Source organism: Amblyomma mixtum, chromosome 8, assembly GCF_055824585.1.
Source record: "Amblyomma mixtum isolate Tamu chromosome 8, ASM5582458v1, whole genome shotgun sequence".
Classification (NCBI taxonomy): Eukaryota; Metazoa; Arthropoda; class Arachnida; order Ixodida; family Ixodidae; genus Amblyomma; species Amblyomma mixtum.
In genome coordinates this window covers 87,734,328-87,748,662 of record NC_143019.1, presented here as the reverse complement: position 1 = coordinate 87,748,662, position 14,335 = coordinate 87,734,328, and the positions used below count along the sequence as shown (strand labels likewise).

Sequence of the window (14,335 nt, the reverse complement as noted above, 5' to 3'; positions counted from 1 at the left end):
TGGTATCTGCGGTGACAATGAAGTAGAAATGTGAAAGTATCTTTAGTGACAAAATAGCAGGAGCACAAACTAAAGGCAATGAGGCGCTAAGAAGCACTCATCCTGTCTTCTTTGCCTATCCCTGCCTTTGGTTTGTGCCCATTTTCCCTGTAGTACAAAACAAGCACAGCAACGTGTACTATTCAGGTGTTTTCAGTACTTTGGGGGGGGGGGGGGGGGGGAGACTTGTAAGCTGCAGTGTTCATTAAATATATCATTCATTTTTAAGCGAGCACACCGCACACATTATAAACATTCTGTTCCCTTTATGGGATTCACAAATGTGCATTTGACTGGGAAGACTGTATGCAGTCGCTTTGTAGCTGCCCCAGTAACCATGGCTCAAGTTTCGATCATTTACCAGTCCATAAGGTTTTGAATTTAAGAAGCAAATTTTAATTGTTTGTTCATTACGAGGTGCCGACTAACAGCCACAGGCATTGTACACTGGTGCAGTGAGATATGAAAATGAACAATGAAAACAATAACAAAATATCAATGAAAACGATGGAGGCAATGTTAGTGAATGGTAGCATTAACAGTCAAAAGGTCCCAGTGAGCACAGCAGGCTTCGCTTGAAAGAGCATTTCATCCAGCTGCAACACACCTTGAGGCAAATCGGCTGAAGAACTTCCCACAGCAGCTTGCAGGTGTCGCAGATAATGCCTTTCGCTGTGGAGATGCCCACTCGGAAGGCCATGGCAACATCCTGGATGTGCATTCCCGATGCCAAATACCTAGAAGGGATTGCAAAAACAATAACCGCTCGCGTGCACTGATCAAGGAGTCATCAGTGACACGCATTTCCGAGTACCTTAGTGTCATGGCAAGCCTTGCGCGTGATGGTATCGGCTCCCGTACGACGTGCTGTTTGGTGAGGGGCCCCTCGACAAGGGCGTGTAGTTCCTCAAACTTGTTTGGGGACATCTTATAGTACTTCTGAAAGTACTCTTTGTCCCCGCTCATAAGTAGTGGCATCTGTGAAGAAAACTTCGGAGTTTAAGGCACCAGTATCAGGCAAAACTGCAACGTATAACTCACCGCGGTGTAGTACTCCGACTCTTGCTTGCGGTTCTCCCAGACGGGCCTCACCCACCAGCGCCGCGGCACTGGGAGCTCCAGCAAAGCCTTTTTTTTTTTTTAACAAACAGTATTGCTCTAGCAAGAGGAGATGGGTGTACGATGAGTGAAAAGTGTCGCATACATCCATTTCGGACGACTCAACGTCTGCTCCACCGTCCGCACCTCCGGCTGCGTGAGCGTCCATGTTTGCAAAAGAAAGCATTCAACGCCGGCGCCCCGGCGGTTACACCGCACGTACGTACGAACTTGAGAAAAAAAAGATATTATCGGCATCAAAGTAAGAAATAATTGATATTTAAAAAATAAGAATTTTTTATTTCTTAATAAAATTTGAGCATTTCTGGCAAAATAATGCATAAACATTGCCCATGTTGATGGTTGCAAACCACCGAAACCAGCCACGAGCTCGTATTCTTTGTCAGCAACACTGGGATTCGCAGCGGCAGTAAACGCTTTGGAACGACCCATGTGAAACGGAACCTTGCGAAAGGCGTCGCAGCGCCGCGCCGCTGGTCGCTCTGTTCGCTCAATCGCTTGCATGTGAACCAGCCTTAAGGGTCCAGCTGACACACGCACTTCGTCAAACCTTCACACAAAACACTCTTCGCTTTTGCTATAAGCTCCGGCCACAGGCAGTAAGTGTCCCGTCACCGTTCACATCGCAAAAGAAGGCAGCGCTCGCAGGCGGTCAGTTTGAGCTGACAGCGATAGGCGTTGCAGGCACACCGCCGACTAAGTTTCCAAGGAAGCCACACTGTAGAAGGGCGCCGTCTTGTAATCGAAACACACCACAGAAACAATGGCCACTGTCGCTGCTTATGAGCCAGGCATTTTTGCAACGAAGTTAGCAGTGCAATAGGCCGAAAGGTGCGACTCATCAAACGACGGCACCGCACTGCTGACCTCATTATCGTTGTCGACCAGACATCCATAACACATATGCCCCGACGGATCGCTTAATTGGGAGCTGCTACCACTCTTGGATGAGAGCGCGCCCACCGGCAGCACACACCGGTAATCCTTCTTCTTTTGCGATTCCAGCACAGTAACAGCGGCGCGCAAGAACGCCCAGCAGCAGCACAAGAAAACAAGCGAAGCTCACGGCGGTGATCTCAGAAACCATGCAGCATGTCGGATAGGCTTTGGATTTGACGCGCTAGACCATGCCCACTCACGCACGCACGCACGCACGAATGTACCGACACGCATATTAATGCGTCCATGCGTCACAAATTTCTCAAGTTTTTAATGCTAATATGTGCACAAGAACTTAGTTATTTTTGTAACGAAAGTTTCATTTGGTTTTAGTCCTTTGCTATCGCACTGCCCAAAAGCATAGAGCCCGAAAGAGACGACCTGGAGGAATGCCTGGAGGCGATGCCTTTCTAAACGGGCCGAAGGAAGCCGGAACTGGCCGAAGCGCTAGCCAACGAACGCAGCGTCTGGGGAGGGACAGCATGGCGGTCAGTGTTACTACGTTTGTCGTGGTCCTTTGTGGTGCCGAGGGCATGAACCATCGCTGGAATGAGCATTTGTCACTCTTCCGATATGTGATGTGCCGACAGCAGTGAAATTCGCTGGTGCGATGTACGAAAACGTGGTAAGGTGCTGAGTAAACCTGTGTTTATAGCGGGCTCAGCGGGCTCGACGGATAGCGCGTCGTCCTTTGCGCGCCTTCACTGGAAACGCTATGCTGACGGTGGGGCTCATTTCCTCCATGGCGCAGCAGCTGGTGGGAGACCACTACCCGGGTGACATCTCGCATCTTGGGGGTAAGTTAATTTTCTTCGAACCTGTTCATTATTTCAAAGCCTTTGCGCACAACTGGCCACGTCAACACAGCTAGTACAGAGACGCGAAGACGCAGTGCCTATCGCGGCAGCACGCAGCGCTGAAAGGTTGTTTGCTGGCGGCACACGGGCATGAATGCGCGTGTAGTGTCAGTGGTTACACGGTCATGGTCAGTATGCCATGCAAATATGCACAGCTGATCCGATCGCGGGGTGCACGATATCGGCGCCGTACTGCCGCCGTACTGCCATTCATCTCTCGCCGAGAATGGAATATGTGCCCACCAATAGTTCTTCGGCCCGGGCTTTACATTCTCGCCGCATGTTACGCTGTAATTGGAGTAACAGCGCTCGAGCAGTTTAACTACGTAGACTACGATTCAGCTGTATGCGTTAGGATTGAGCTTCCTCCTCTTTCACTTGTATTTCACTTGTACTTTTATAAATTGTGTATTTAAGGTACGAAGCTGCATATGATCCAGCTGCGTTCGTACTTATAGTCGAGCCTTGAATAGCAGAACGGTGAGATAAAAACAAATTGCTCTGAAGTTTTCCGCTTCTATTTTGGCATTCGCTTTTTCATACTTTGGCTCGGAGCTGAAATGGTACAAACAACTGCAAAATGCACACAGGTGCCCTAGCTCCATTTGCCCTAAATCCCGAAGTTGCAGTGAAATTTAAGGGTAATTGAGCCTTTAATAGGTACGAAGAATAAACTTGATTGTTTCATGATTATAACCAATGGCGCAAATAAATCTGACTTTGACTTAAATATGCTGAGGTACCTCTCCAATACCTTATTTGATGTTAAAGGAAAAAGTGTGGTTTTTCTGCAATTGGCACTATTAATTCATCATACCTGTGAGAATGTGAAATCAGTGCTAATCATGCCAGATTTCAAATTGAGGGACGCATGCAGAATTTGAAGCAAACCAGCCTTCTACTGAAAATATCGTTCTGCTGTGGTCTGTTCTTTTGAATGGTGGCATGTATTGTAGAAACGATGCTGGATATCGATATGCAAGTGATGTCTCGTCTGAGGCTAGCTTGTGAATGACTGCCGTGGTTATGAATTTCTTGTTGCCTGGCCCACTTCGAAATGTGGTTAAACAGTTGTGTTCCATTCTGCGACCGGCTCCTTTTTGTGCCTTGCACTTTGCCTTACATGCTTGATTCTAGTCCATTTTTTGCACTGTGCTGCTGTTAAATGTGTCTATTTACCTTGCAGCAATCTCCACATAGCTTTACCAGCAATGCCTCTTCCAAGCTCTCCAGTATGGCTGTGCCAGCCTTTCACTTGGTGCTAGGATGCCCAGCAAGCAAGCAGGCTTTTGAGGTAAGCACTGAAGACATCTTCCGACACAAGTAGCTTTTATTTTCCTAGTCCACTGCTACTTGTGTGACCCCTCGTTATGTTGATTTTCGCAAGTTAGGTTGCCTATTAAGGGCTCTCTTTTGCTTTTCACCTGCTGCTGTGGCCTACTGCATTGGTGTTCGGCTACTGAGCCCAAAGACGCGGGATTGAATTGTGGTGGCTTCGTTTCGACAAGGCGAAATGCATATTTGCTCGTGTGTTATGCAATGTCAGTGCATGTTAAAGAATCTTTGGTGGTCGAAATTTATCCACAGCCCTCCTCTATGAATGGAGCTATTGTTCAACTTTGAGGCATTAAAGGGACACTGATGGCAAGCTGAAGTTGACCTGTGATGATGAAGTTCTGCATCCTAACCACAAAGACGACACTTTTTCTGAAAGTGGAGCTTTATAAGCCAGAGGAAGCAAAACATACAATTTTCATCAGCACCGGCTGATTTCGGAAGTAAATTGCGATGCGCTGACTCCGGTTTTTTTTTGGCACAGATTCCAGAGGCTAGGCTGAACTGCCATTCACCTCAGAACGGTTATCATGGAGTCCTTTCTGTAGACTTCATGAGTTCAAATCGAGTGGCGGGAAAATTTTTAAATGTAATTTTTGCGCCAATCATTGTGTTGATGGCCTTTGCGCTGCTGTTAAAACCGGGATAGCAGTATGGTATCCCATAAAACTAGGTTCAGGACTTGCAGGAAGTGGTTTATCACATTCCGCTAGCTTGTGCAAGAAACTACTTCAGGGATATGTGCAGGTGTCTTTAATGTGTTCCTGAGTGAGCACTAACTTGTTAGGGGGAAGGCAGCTTCTAATCTGGCACTACAGTGCCAATGTCGTGAGTGTAAATTATAAGATGACCCATCAGTGTGTACGCCTGATTTCTGTGACACTTCAGTGGTGTATAGAAGTGGTAAACAAATCTGTAAGGTATTTGATGCATATCTCCAAGGCAACGGTTGTATGAGTAGCGAAGCCATTAGTCAATCTTCAACGGAAAGAATTTTCTCTTTTAGATGACGTGCTTGTATATCAGTGACAGTTATTTGTTGTCCTGCCTTTCGCTGGTGTGGGTCATGTGTGGCGCATCTTCATGCGAGCCTTCTTTTCCTTCACAAAAAATTCAATTGATAGTCCAACCTGTTTTCTTCTCTTTTCCTGTGTTGCATCTTTTGGCTGGTTTTAAATCTGTAACTGAGCTCAGACCGTGATAATTACAGCCGGTAAACAGAGCTACTGAATGTGAGCTTGGCATACATGCGCACTGTATGTGTGAAAGTGCAGTTTACAATATTCAGAAATGCTTGATAGCCTTACAAGAATCTAAAATTTTGTTGGAATTCCTATTTGTTCTCTGTTCAAGTGTCAAGAGTTTTTCCGCTTCATCGTGTAATTAGAGCCACTTTGGTACTTAATTAAGCTGAAATCTTTTCTTTAGCCTGCATGTTTCTCACTTTTGGGACAGAAACTTGGAGGCTAATGAAGAGAGTTCAGCTTAAAAGAGTATAGACACCTAATCTTGGTGGCATGTTTTCTTCTCTATAATGGTGCGGAAGACACTACTATGCATGAATCACCATCTGGTATTCGCGTGAGACCGCTAAATAATTTATAATCAACTTTTTCTGCCATCCTGTTTAGGTGAACAATTTGACTATGGCTATGACATCAAAGAGAGGTTATAGGTCATGTGAGGCGTGGGAAAACTGCACTTATAATCGCTGCTTCGTCATTTTAATTTGCTACAGCGCTGACGCCAGCATTCCTTAAGAGCCAGAAGTACCAATTGTATTGCAGTTTTTCATGCCTCACGTGACCAATAACCTCGCTTTGACGTCACAGCCATCATTCAGCTGTTGAAACCGAAACAAATACAGCAGGAGAAAGAAATTTGATTATAAATTATTTAGCGGTCATAGGAGGATGCCATGTGGTAATCCGTGTATAATACTTTATGCCTTATTACAAAGAAAAAAACACATGCCAAACGATAAGGACAGCAAAGTGAGCTATGGAAAGAAAAATGATAAGTCTAACATTAAGAGACCAAAAGGGGGCGGAGTGGGTGAGGGAACAAACGCGGGTTAATAACATGCTACTTGAAATTAAGAGGAAGAAACGGGCCTGTGCGGGGCTTGTAATGGGAAGACAACATAACCGCTGGTCCTTAAGGGTAATGGAGTGGATTCCAAGAGAAGTCAAGCGTAGCAGGGGACGGCAGAAAGTTAGATGGGCGGATGAGATTAAGAAGTTTGCGGGGATATGGTGGCCACACCTAGCAAAGGACAGGGTTAATGTGGAGACATGGGTGAGTCCTTTGCCCTGCAGTGGGCCTAGTCAGGCTGATGATGATGGTATGTGTCGCACCTGCTGCTTCGTGCTATCAGCTGGCCCATGCTTGGCCGACCAGACTAGCCAAATTTGTGATGTGGGTTTTCTATTGCACCTGCATTTGTGTACACAGAGGACTTGAATGGTAGCAGGCGATGCTGTGCATGTGTTCACGCCACAGCACACATGACCCACACTGAAAGCTTCTCTGCCTTTAGTAAGACAGCTGCATCAGTCTGGGGCATAACGTATCCCAGTGCTAGAGTATGAGTAAATTGCTCTGGAATTTTAATCTGGTATCAGGTAGCATAGCGCAAAAGAAGGCTAGCGCGGCTGCCTATATTCTCTTGGGCAGCTGTGTTGGATTTTCAGTGCCTGTTAGTGTAATCCGTGAAAGTTCACTGTAACCCATTCGTTTCGATGTAAATTAGGAAGTCCTTAGAGCCCTGTACTTTTTAATTATAATAACAAGGTAATGCAGTAATTCAATTGTACCTGTTCTCTTTCAACACAGTAAAGTGCTGCTGGGTCGAGATCACAGTTTTACTTTGTAGGTGTGCTCAGGCTGTGATCATCATCATCAGCAGCAGCAGCAGCAGCAGCAGCCTGACTACACCCACTGCAGGGCAAATGCCTCTCCCATGTCTTTCCAATTAACCCTGTCCTTTGCCACTTGCGGCCACTTTATCCCCACAAACTTCTTAATCTCATCCACCCACCATTTTTTCCTGTGTGTGTGTCTTTTTCGCCATTCTGAAATTCAATCACACAAATGGATTGATGCATGTAGTGTCAGGTGCGTAATGTGATACCACCAGCTCACCCCAAGCTGTGCTCAGATTTGCCTCATTGCTGCAGGAGCAAGAAGGCAGGCTTGAGGCTGAGTGGTGCAAAAACATGATTTTTCAAGAATGTCTCTGTGGAAATTGCAATTAATCATGTGAATTTGCTTTCATTTTAGGAGCTGCACACAAGCTGGGCGCCTTTCCATGCTGATCATGCTGGCCAGGTACGCTTATGGTTACATTCCTAGGTTGTTTTCATAATGGCAGTTGTGGATTTCTGTGTGGTTTTAAAACATAAATTGTATAAGTATTTGGCCTGCCACAAAAGTATAGTGGTGCATTCAAGGCCAGTGTTACAAAGGGATGTTTCGATTGCTGCAAGAACTTGAAGGCCCCTGTGTGGTCACTGTGGAAGGCCCCCTCCCTACTTAGGAATTGCTATTTGGGTTACTCAGTCATTTGGCAGAGGAATAGTGTATAGAGATAAGGGATGGAAGAATGCTTCCAACTAAAGAAAAAAATCCAGCAAGCAGTCATAGAAGCAGAAGTACAAAAATGGCAAGGCTTTCTCTAATTTACATCGAATCTTTTTCACTTAGACTTCTTATTGCATACAACGGCTGATGCTTGGCTTACACACATATTTTCTTTAGGTATGCAGTAGGTCTCACATTCTTGTATGATATGGTCACGGTGCCAAAAAATGATGGTGGTGTTAGAAAACTCGGAATATAGAGGAATTTTATTGCTGACCTTATGGAGAACTATGGTAGCTGTGCAGTCGTTATAAATATCTTCCAATATTTTCACATAACACTCTTCTACACCCTGATTCCACAATGCCTGCATGGCAGCTGTGGTTCCACCGAGTCAATTGCTGTCTGGTAGTCAATGAAGGCTATAATTGGGGTTGGTTATATTCTGCCCATTTCTCTATCACCTGATTGATTGCATGAATGTGGTCTCTTGTTGAGTATCCTTTACGAAAGCCTGCCTGATCATTTGGTTGATTGAATTCGAAGATTGTCCTGACTCTATTAGTGATTACCTTAGTAAATACCTTGTAGGCAATCGATAGTAAGCTGATCGGTCTGTAAATCTTCAAGTCCTTGACATCTTCTTTCTTATGAATTAAAATAATGTTCGCATTCTTCCAAGATCCTGATACGCTCGTGGTCACGAGGCAAGCGTGTACAGGGTGGCTAGTTTCTCTAGCACAATCTCTCCTCCGTCCTTCAACAAATCTGCTGTTACCTGATCCTCACCAGCTGCTTTGCCCCTTTGCATTGCTCCTGAGGCTTTCTTTACTTCCTCCCTCGTTACTGGCGGGATGTCCCATTGCTATGCTCTACTGCCTCTCTCCGTAACATTCTGATTACATTCACTACTGTAGAGATTTGTGCAGAACTCTTCGGCTACTTTAACTATCTTATCCATATTGCTTATGACATTGCCCTCTTTGTCTTTTAGCGCATACATCTGGTTTTTACCTGTGATTAGTTTTCTCTTCACTGATTTTAGGCTACCTCCATGCTTTAGAGCATGCTAGGTTTTCTCCATGTTAAACTTTCTTATGTTGGCTACCTTGCACTTATAAATAACTTCGATAGATCTCATAGTTCTATTCTATCTCTGAAGTTAGACGTCCTCATGCTTTGGCGTTTCTTCATCAGATCTTTCGTCTCCTGAGATAGCTTGCAGGTATCCTCTCGAATGATCTGACCACCTACTTCTGCAGCACGCTCCAATGAATTTAAATATGTATTTAAAGATAACAGTTGAGGTGGGAGATTGAGCTTCGAGATTTGCACTTCAACTCGGGAGTTATGCCACTGCTACACAGAATACTTGATCGCCGTAGAGATATTTCATCATCTGGCACCAAGCTGCTGTGGCGCCACTGTCACAGTTGATAATTTTGCTGGGAAGCTGTTGTAGCGCTCACACAGTTTTGAAAAGGTGGTATTCATTGTTTTTGTGCTATTGGCAACAGTGATAATATGCTTGCTGCAGTGTTTTGTGGCTAGCCTTCTTTTTTTTTAGTGAAATAAGTTGTACATTTCATGTTGAGTATTCTTTGAGCGATTAAATTGCTTTGATTTTATTCCTTCGTGTATAGTTGCGAGTGCTCCATGTCTGAGTGCAAATTTCTACCACTGAAAAGCCTTCAAAATCTTAATAGATGTCCACACTGTTCTAGGGACTCAGTGGCTATTGGAAATGCCCATTTAGCTGTATTCAAGTGCCACTGAGTTAATAGCCATTTGAAAGCCTTCAAAATGCCTGTGTGACACGGTTATTAGATTTTGTGCAGGTTTGATGCTGAGCAGTCTGCGTGCTTGAGTCGGGTTTTCCAGTGTCTGTATTTCAAACCTGAAACTTTTCGAAATCATCATTAGTTCATTAATGGAAGAAGTACTTGTGCCCTTTTCTGGAATTTCCAGAAAACAGATTAACTGAATTTTTTTGCATATACTCCTACCTTTTTGCAGGTGCTGCATAGTGAGAACCTCTATCAAGACGCCAACCTGCTGGACTTGGAGAAACTGAAGAAATTGTTTAGCCACTGTGTGGCACCCATCATGAGGGATGTGGCATTAATAAAGCCAGTTAAGGTGACCTTATCTATGTCCTTTTGCAAGCATGCTACACACATGAGAACCATCCCACGAAGCACCGTTTCTGCAAAGCTTGTTATCTCACAACATGCATGCTGAATGAGGCAGTGACAGACAGATGAGGAGGCCTTAATGCAGTACATTAGCGTACCGTGTTGAGCAGTGATGTAGGAGCCTTGCAGCCATGCAAGGTATTATCGGCATCATGATGGTAACTCCATTAGACACTGTCTAGTGCTCTGTGAGCCAGACTCGGCTCTTGAACATTCTGGGACTCACCCTTGGCTCTCGGACATTCTGGAAGCCTCACCCGGCTTGCGCATATTACGCGAGGATGTCTCCTGCTGTACGAGCCTTACGTGGCTTGCGCATTTACGTGAGAGATGTCTCGCGTTTGCGAGCTTGCTCAGCTTGCGCAAATTATGTGAAATATGTCTCGCGTTCTGCGACCTCGTTCAATCGTCGCATTTTGCGTGGCAATAAACACGCAAAGATAGGCACGCAGAATTCACGCTCAATATTTTCAATAGGGTGGTTAAGCCTGGATATACAAGCGAAAAGCTGTAGTTATGCTTGGTTTGACGTCATGACGTTTGACGCCGTCCCTTATAGCCTGAATCGCTTTGGTACGTTAAACCCCATAAACCAATACCAACGAATCAACTTTACGGGCTTCAGCGGTGCCTGTGCGTCAAGCCTACAAGTAGCAAGTGTAACTGGCTCACTAGGTCATGAATGCCTAACGCGCTGGATGGATGAAAACAACTTTATTACACAAAATAGATCTTTAAGGGTGGTCCCCTACTGGTCCAGGAGTCGGGCTTGTGCTTCACGTAAAGCCCGATCCACAAGCCATTTCTGGCCGGCGGGCTGAGCGGTCCGTAAAGCAGCATCCCAGGAAGAATGAGTGGGATTGGGGATGGGGGGCACTGCCTTTGGGGAAGGACATTCCCAAAGGTAGTGGAAAAGTGTGAATCTGGGCATGCCACAGGTGGTGCAATCAGGAGGAAAGGTGGGGTGAAAGCATGAGAGACGGTGGGGGGAAATGAAACAGCCTGTCTGTAATTGTCGTCATGTGGCGCTGGATGAGGGCGACAAGGTACTGTGGGGTGGTGGCAGTGTCATGCGGCTGAGTCTGTAGAATGTTGTGATTTGATGATATGTATACAGGACCGACGAGGCCTCTTGCACAGGGTTGGGTGCCTGATCATCCGGGGTCCCGGAGGAGAGTTCTCAGGCCAGCGCATGAACGCGCTCATTATCGGGGATCGAGGCATGCCCAGGGACCCACGACAGAGTAACCGTTCGGTCGAGAGAGGTGGCCGTGGTAAGAATACGATGTGTTGCCGGCGTCGCCACGCCCTTTAGGCAATGGCGGTACGCGGCCTTGGAGTCTGTGCAAATTTCAGTTACGTTTTTGTCAATGGTGGAGTGGGCCAGAGCAAGTGCGATGGCGGCTGTTTCCCCTTTTGAACGCGCTGAGTAGGCGGTGGCGTCCCTATCAACAGAGGCCGTTATGCGCCTTTGCTTTTCTCAAAACCAGCGGAATGAATCCGTTGATTTTGAGAAAAGGAAAGGCACATAGCTGGCTCCATCAGTGGACACCTCAGTCGCGCTTGGAGGTACGTGGCGCTGGTGTCCAGCTGCGAAAAACCCTGCCTTCGCACAATCTTTTGTGCTTAGCAATGCTAATCTGCCCGCCATTATTCTTGACGCTGAAATGCCAATTTTGGGGCGCCGAGACACGGACCGTTCGTCGCGGAGGGCAGGCTGGGTATATTTATAAACTATCCCAAGCGGTCGCAGCAAGGGGAATTTAGGAATTTTTGGCAACCGCGTGTGAACAACGTAAGCCTTGATATTGAGGGGTATAAACTAGGGCGGAAAGATGCGCTTCTGTGTACGTTAGCTTCCTTTGTGAATTATTATTGATCAGTTTATAAAAATGTGCTTAATCTAAAGGCTGGTCCAAGCAGGCAGGGCTGAGGTCATTTTGAACAGAATCGAAACAATCGAGGAAAGCTGATGGATATGCCGCTCGGCGCGGATCCTGATGGCCGATTTTGGAATTATAATAGGGAGAGATATACAAGGTGTTTCACTTCAGGCTTTACACAATCTTTAAAAATACTCTTTGAGTTAGAAATCGCTTTTTTCGGCCTAGCACTGCCAGCGGTGTAGTATATCAGAATGCAGCTAAGACGTTCTAACTAGCATGCTGGTCAACTAATACTGAATGGTTAACTTTTTCACTATTACCGTTACGCTCCTTAATTATTGAGAGGCGGGTTGCCCACCGTAAGTGATATCCATGTCAGTTTTTAGAATTTCCAAAACGTGGTTATCCTCGGAGTGGTGGCCCAACAAATTTGTCTATTTCAACAAGTTACATGCACTGGAAAGGTTGCTTTGACTGCAAGCTTTTCGAAAGCGCATTGTATTTTGGCGCGAAGCGCCGAGTGTAACTGCACTTTCGAAATTCTATAAACTGACATGGATATTCCTTTCTGTGGGCTACACGCCTGTTAGTAATTAAGGAGCCTAACAAATACAGTTAAACAGTAACCTTTTCAATACTGGTGAACCAGCCTGCTAGTTAGCACTTCTTATCTGTATTCTGATGTACTACACCTATGACCATGCTATGCCTATTAAACAGCTCTTCTAAATCGAAAAGCCTATTTTTAAAAAAATTGTGTAAAGTCTTAGGTCCAACACCCTCTATATTTATGGAGCCTTTGACCACATTTTCTTGTATTCTGCTGTCGTTCTAGATGAACTACTAGTAAGTCTATGTTTTCCCTTTCGTTCGCTCATTAATGATCGAATAGCGTACACCACCAGCAATATGAAACAAAAAGTATGTACTAAGGACGTTCATTTCTTTTTGTTTCTGAATTGAAGAGTCATTGCGGGCACCATACACCTACAGAAAAACTCCGTAAACGACAAAAAGTACACTTGTCACTTATTATTTGCTTACAATCGCCGGATGTATGTTAATAAAGTTCTCTCTCCCATATTTGCTTCTTCGTAGGCTGTTTGAAGAAGGAACTCATTATCTCTGGCTTGCAACGCGCTCTTGGGTCCACTAGACCCAGCGGAGAAACCATTACCGCGACCCAAGCGAAACACAAGGGTCCACAGTCGCGCTTACGGTATGCTCTCCGTGTGTTTTCACAGAGGCCGTCCTCTGGCGAACGGCGCGACGCTGTGTCATTAGCCGCCATTAAATATATGCGCTGGATATTTTTCTGCTTTGTTGGGTGAGACCCACTACGCCTTTGATCAGGGTGTCTGCATGCAGATATTACAGTATGCGATGCATGCTAACGCGCCGACTCCGCCGCAGAAACAAAAATAAGAGATCACTGCGCCGACCCGCATTGGGAGAATGTGAAAGCTTTGACGCCTCCTCGGCACTAGTCGCTTCTATTTATACTTTTCGTTTTGTTTGTTAATTCATTTAACTACTGAATTAGCGTAATTATCTTATACTTTAATTAGAGATCGTTTTATTTACTCTGGTTATACCTTCTTGCATCGCTGTAAACCATTTTGGTTTTTACATAGCATTATAACAACATCCCGGTACGGTTTCCAAAAGACCCGGTCTACAGATTTGGAACTTCTGGATCAAAATGAGTATATTTAGCACAATTTCGAGATAAAACAAGCTGTTGTAGGTGTTTTTGCTGACTTCACTCAGGCATTTGATTATATTCATCATAACATTCTCTTCGAAAAATTACAGCATTATGGCATCCGTGGGCTTCCGCTTACTTTGTTAAAAAGCTACCTTTCATATAGGTGTCAGTTTATTTCTGTTAACACTTTGGTATCGAGCAAGAAGCAAATCATATCCGGCGTCCCACAGGGTAACATTTTTGGTCCTTTGCTTTTTATTTTGTACATAAATTATCTGGTTAATATAGCTTCAGAAACTAAATTTATTCTTTATGCTGACGACACCAGTATATTTACTGCCTCTCGAAATGTCAATGACGCAATTGTAAAAGCAAATGATGTCCTGCGAGCGTTAGATATATGGACGAGAAATAACCACCTAAATGCTAATGCTACAAAAACAAAAGCAATAATTTTTCAACCTAGAGGCAAACAAGTGACCATGACTACTGACTTAATATTTAAATCTTCAAAGAAAGAAATCATGCAGTGCGTTAAAGTTCTTGGAGTATATTTTTCCGAACACCTGCAATGGGATGATCATGTAAATTCTATGCTGAACAGGCTAAGCAGTACGATAGAGATAGTAAATCGAAGCAGACGTCTTTTACCTGAGAGAGTGAAGTTAATCTCTG

General features: G+C 45.0%; 2 protein-coding genes across 2 annotated transcripts in view; one reads left to right on the top strand and one right to left on the bottom strand.

Moving 5' to 3' along the window:
- Positions 1–14,335, bottom strand: part of LOC149333393 (uncharacterized) — an 80,541-nt gene that overhangs the window by 32,103 nt on the left and 34,103 nt on the right. The window lies entirely within an intron of this gene.
- On the top strand, positions 2,602–10,371 carry LOC149333394 (uncharacterized). The gene is made up of 4 exons (XM_089558640.1): positions 2,602–2,894; positions 4,141–4,248; positions 7,572–7,619; positions 9,888–10,371. Exons 2-4 carry the CDS (start codon positions 4,189–4,191, stop codon positions 10,110–10,112), a joined length of 333 nt encoding a protein of 110 aa, XP_089414766.1. The 5' UTR covers positions 2,602–2,894; positions 4,141–4,188; the 3' UTR covers positions 10,113–10,371.

What these genes read in the sequence shown, in the direction of transcription:
- LOC149333394 (XM_089558640.1), top strand. Translation starts at nt 4,189, where the DNA reads ATGGCTGTGCCAGCCTTTCACTTGGTGCTAGGATGCCCAGCAAGCAAG. An exon ending in CAAGCAAGCAGGCTTTTGAG is followed by an intron (nt 4,249 to 7,571) that starts GTAAGCACTGAA and finishes CTTTCATTTTAG; the next exon opens with GAGCTGCACACAAGCTGGGC. An exon ending in ATGCTGATCATGCTGGCCAG is followed by an intron (nt 7,620 to 9,887) that starts GTACGCTTATGG and finishes ACCTTTTTGCAG; the next exon opens with GTGCTGCATAGTGAGAACCT.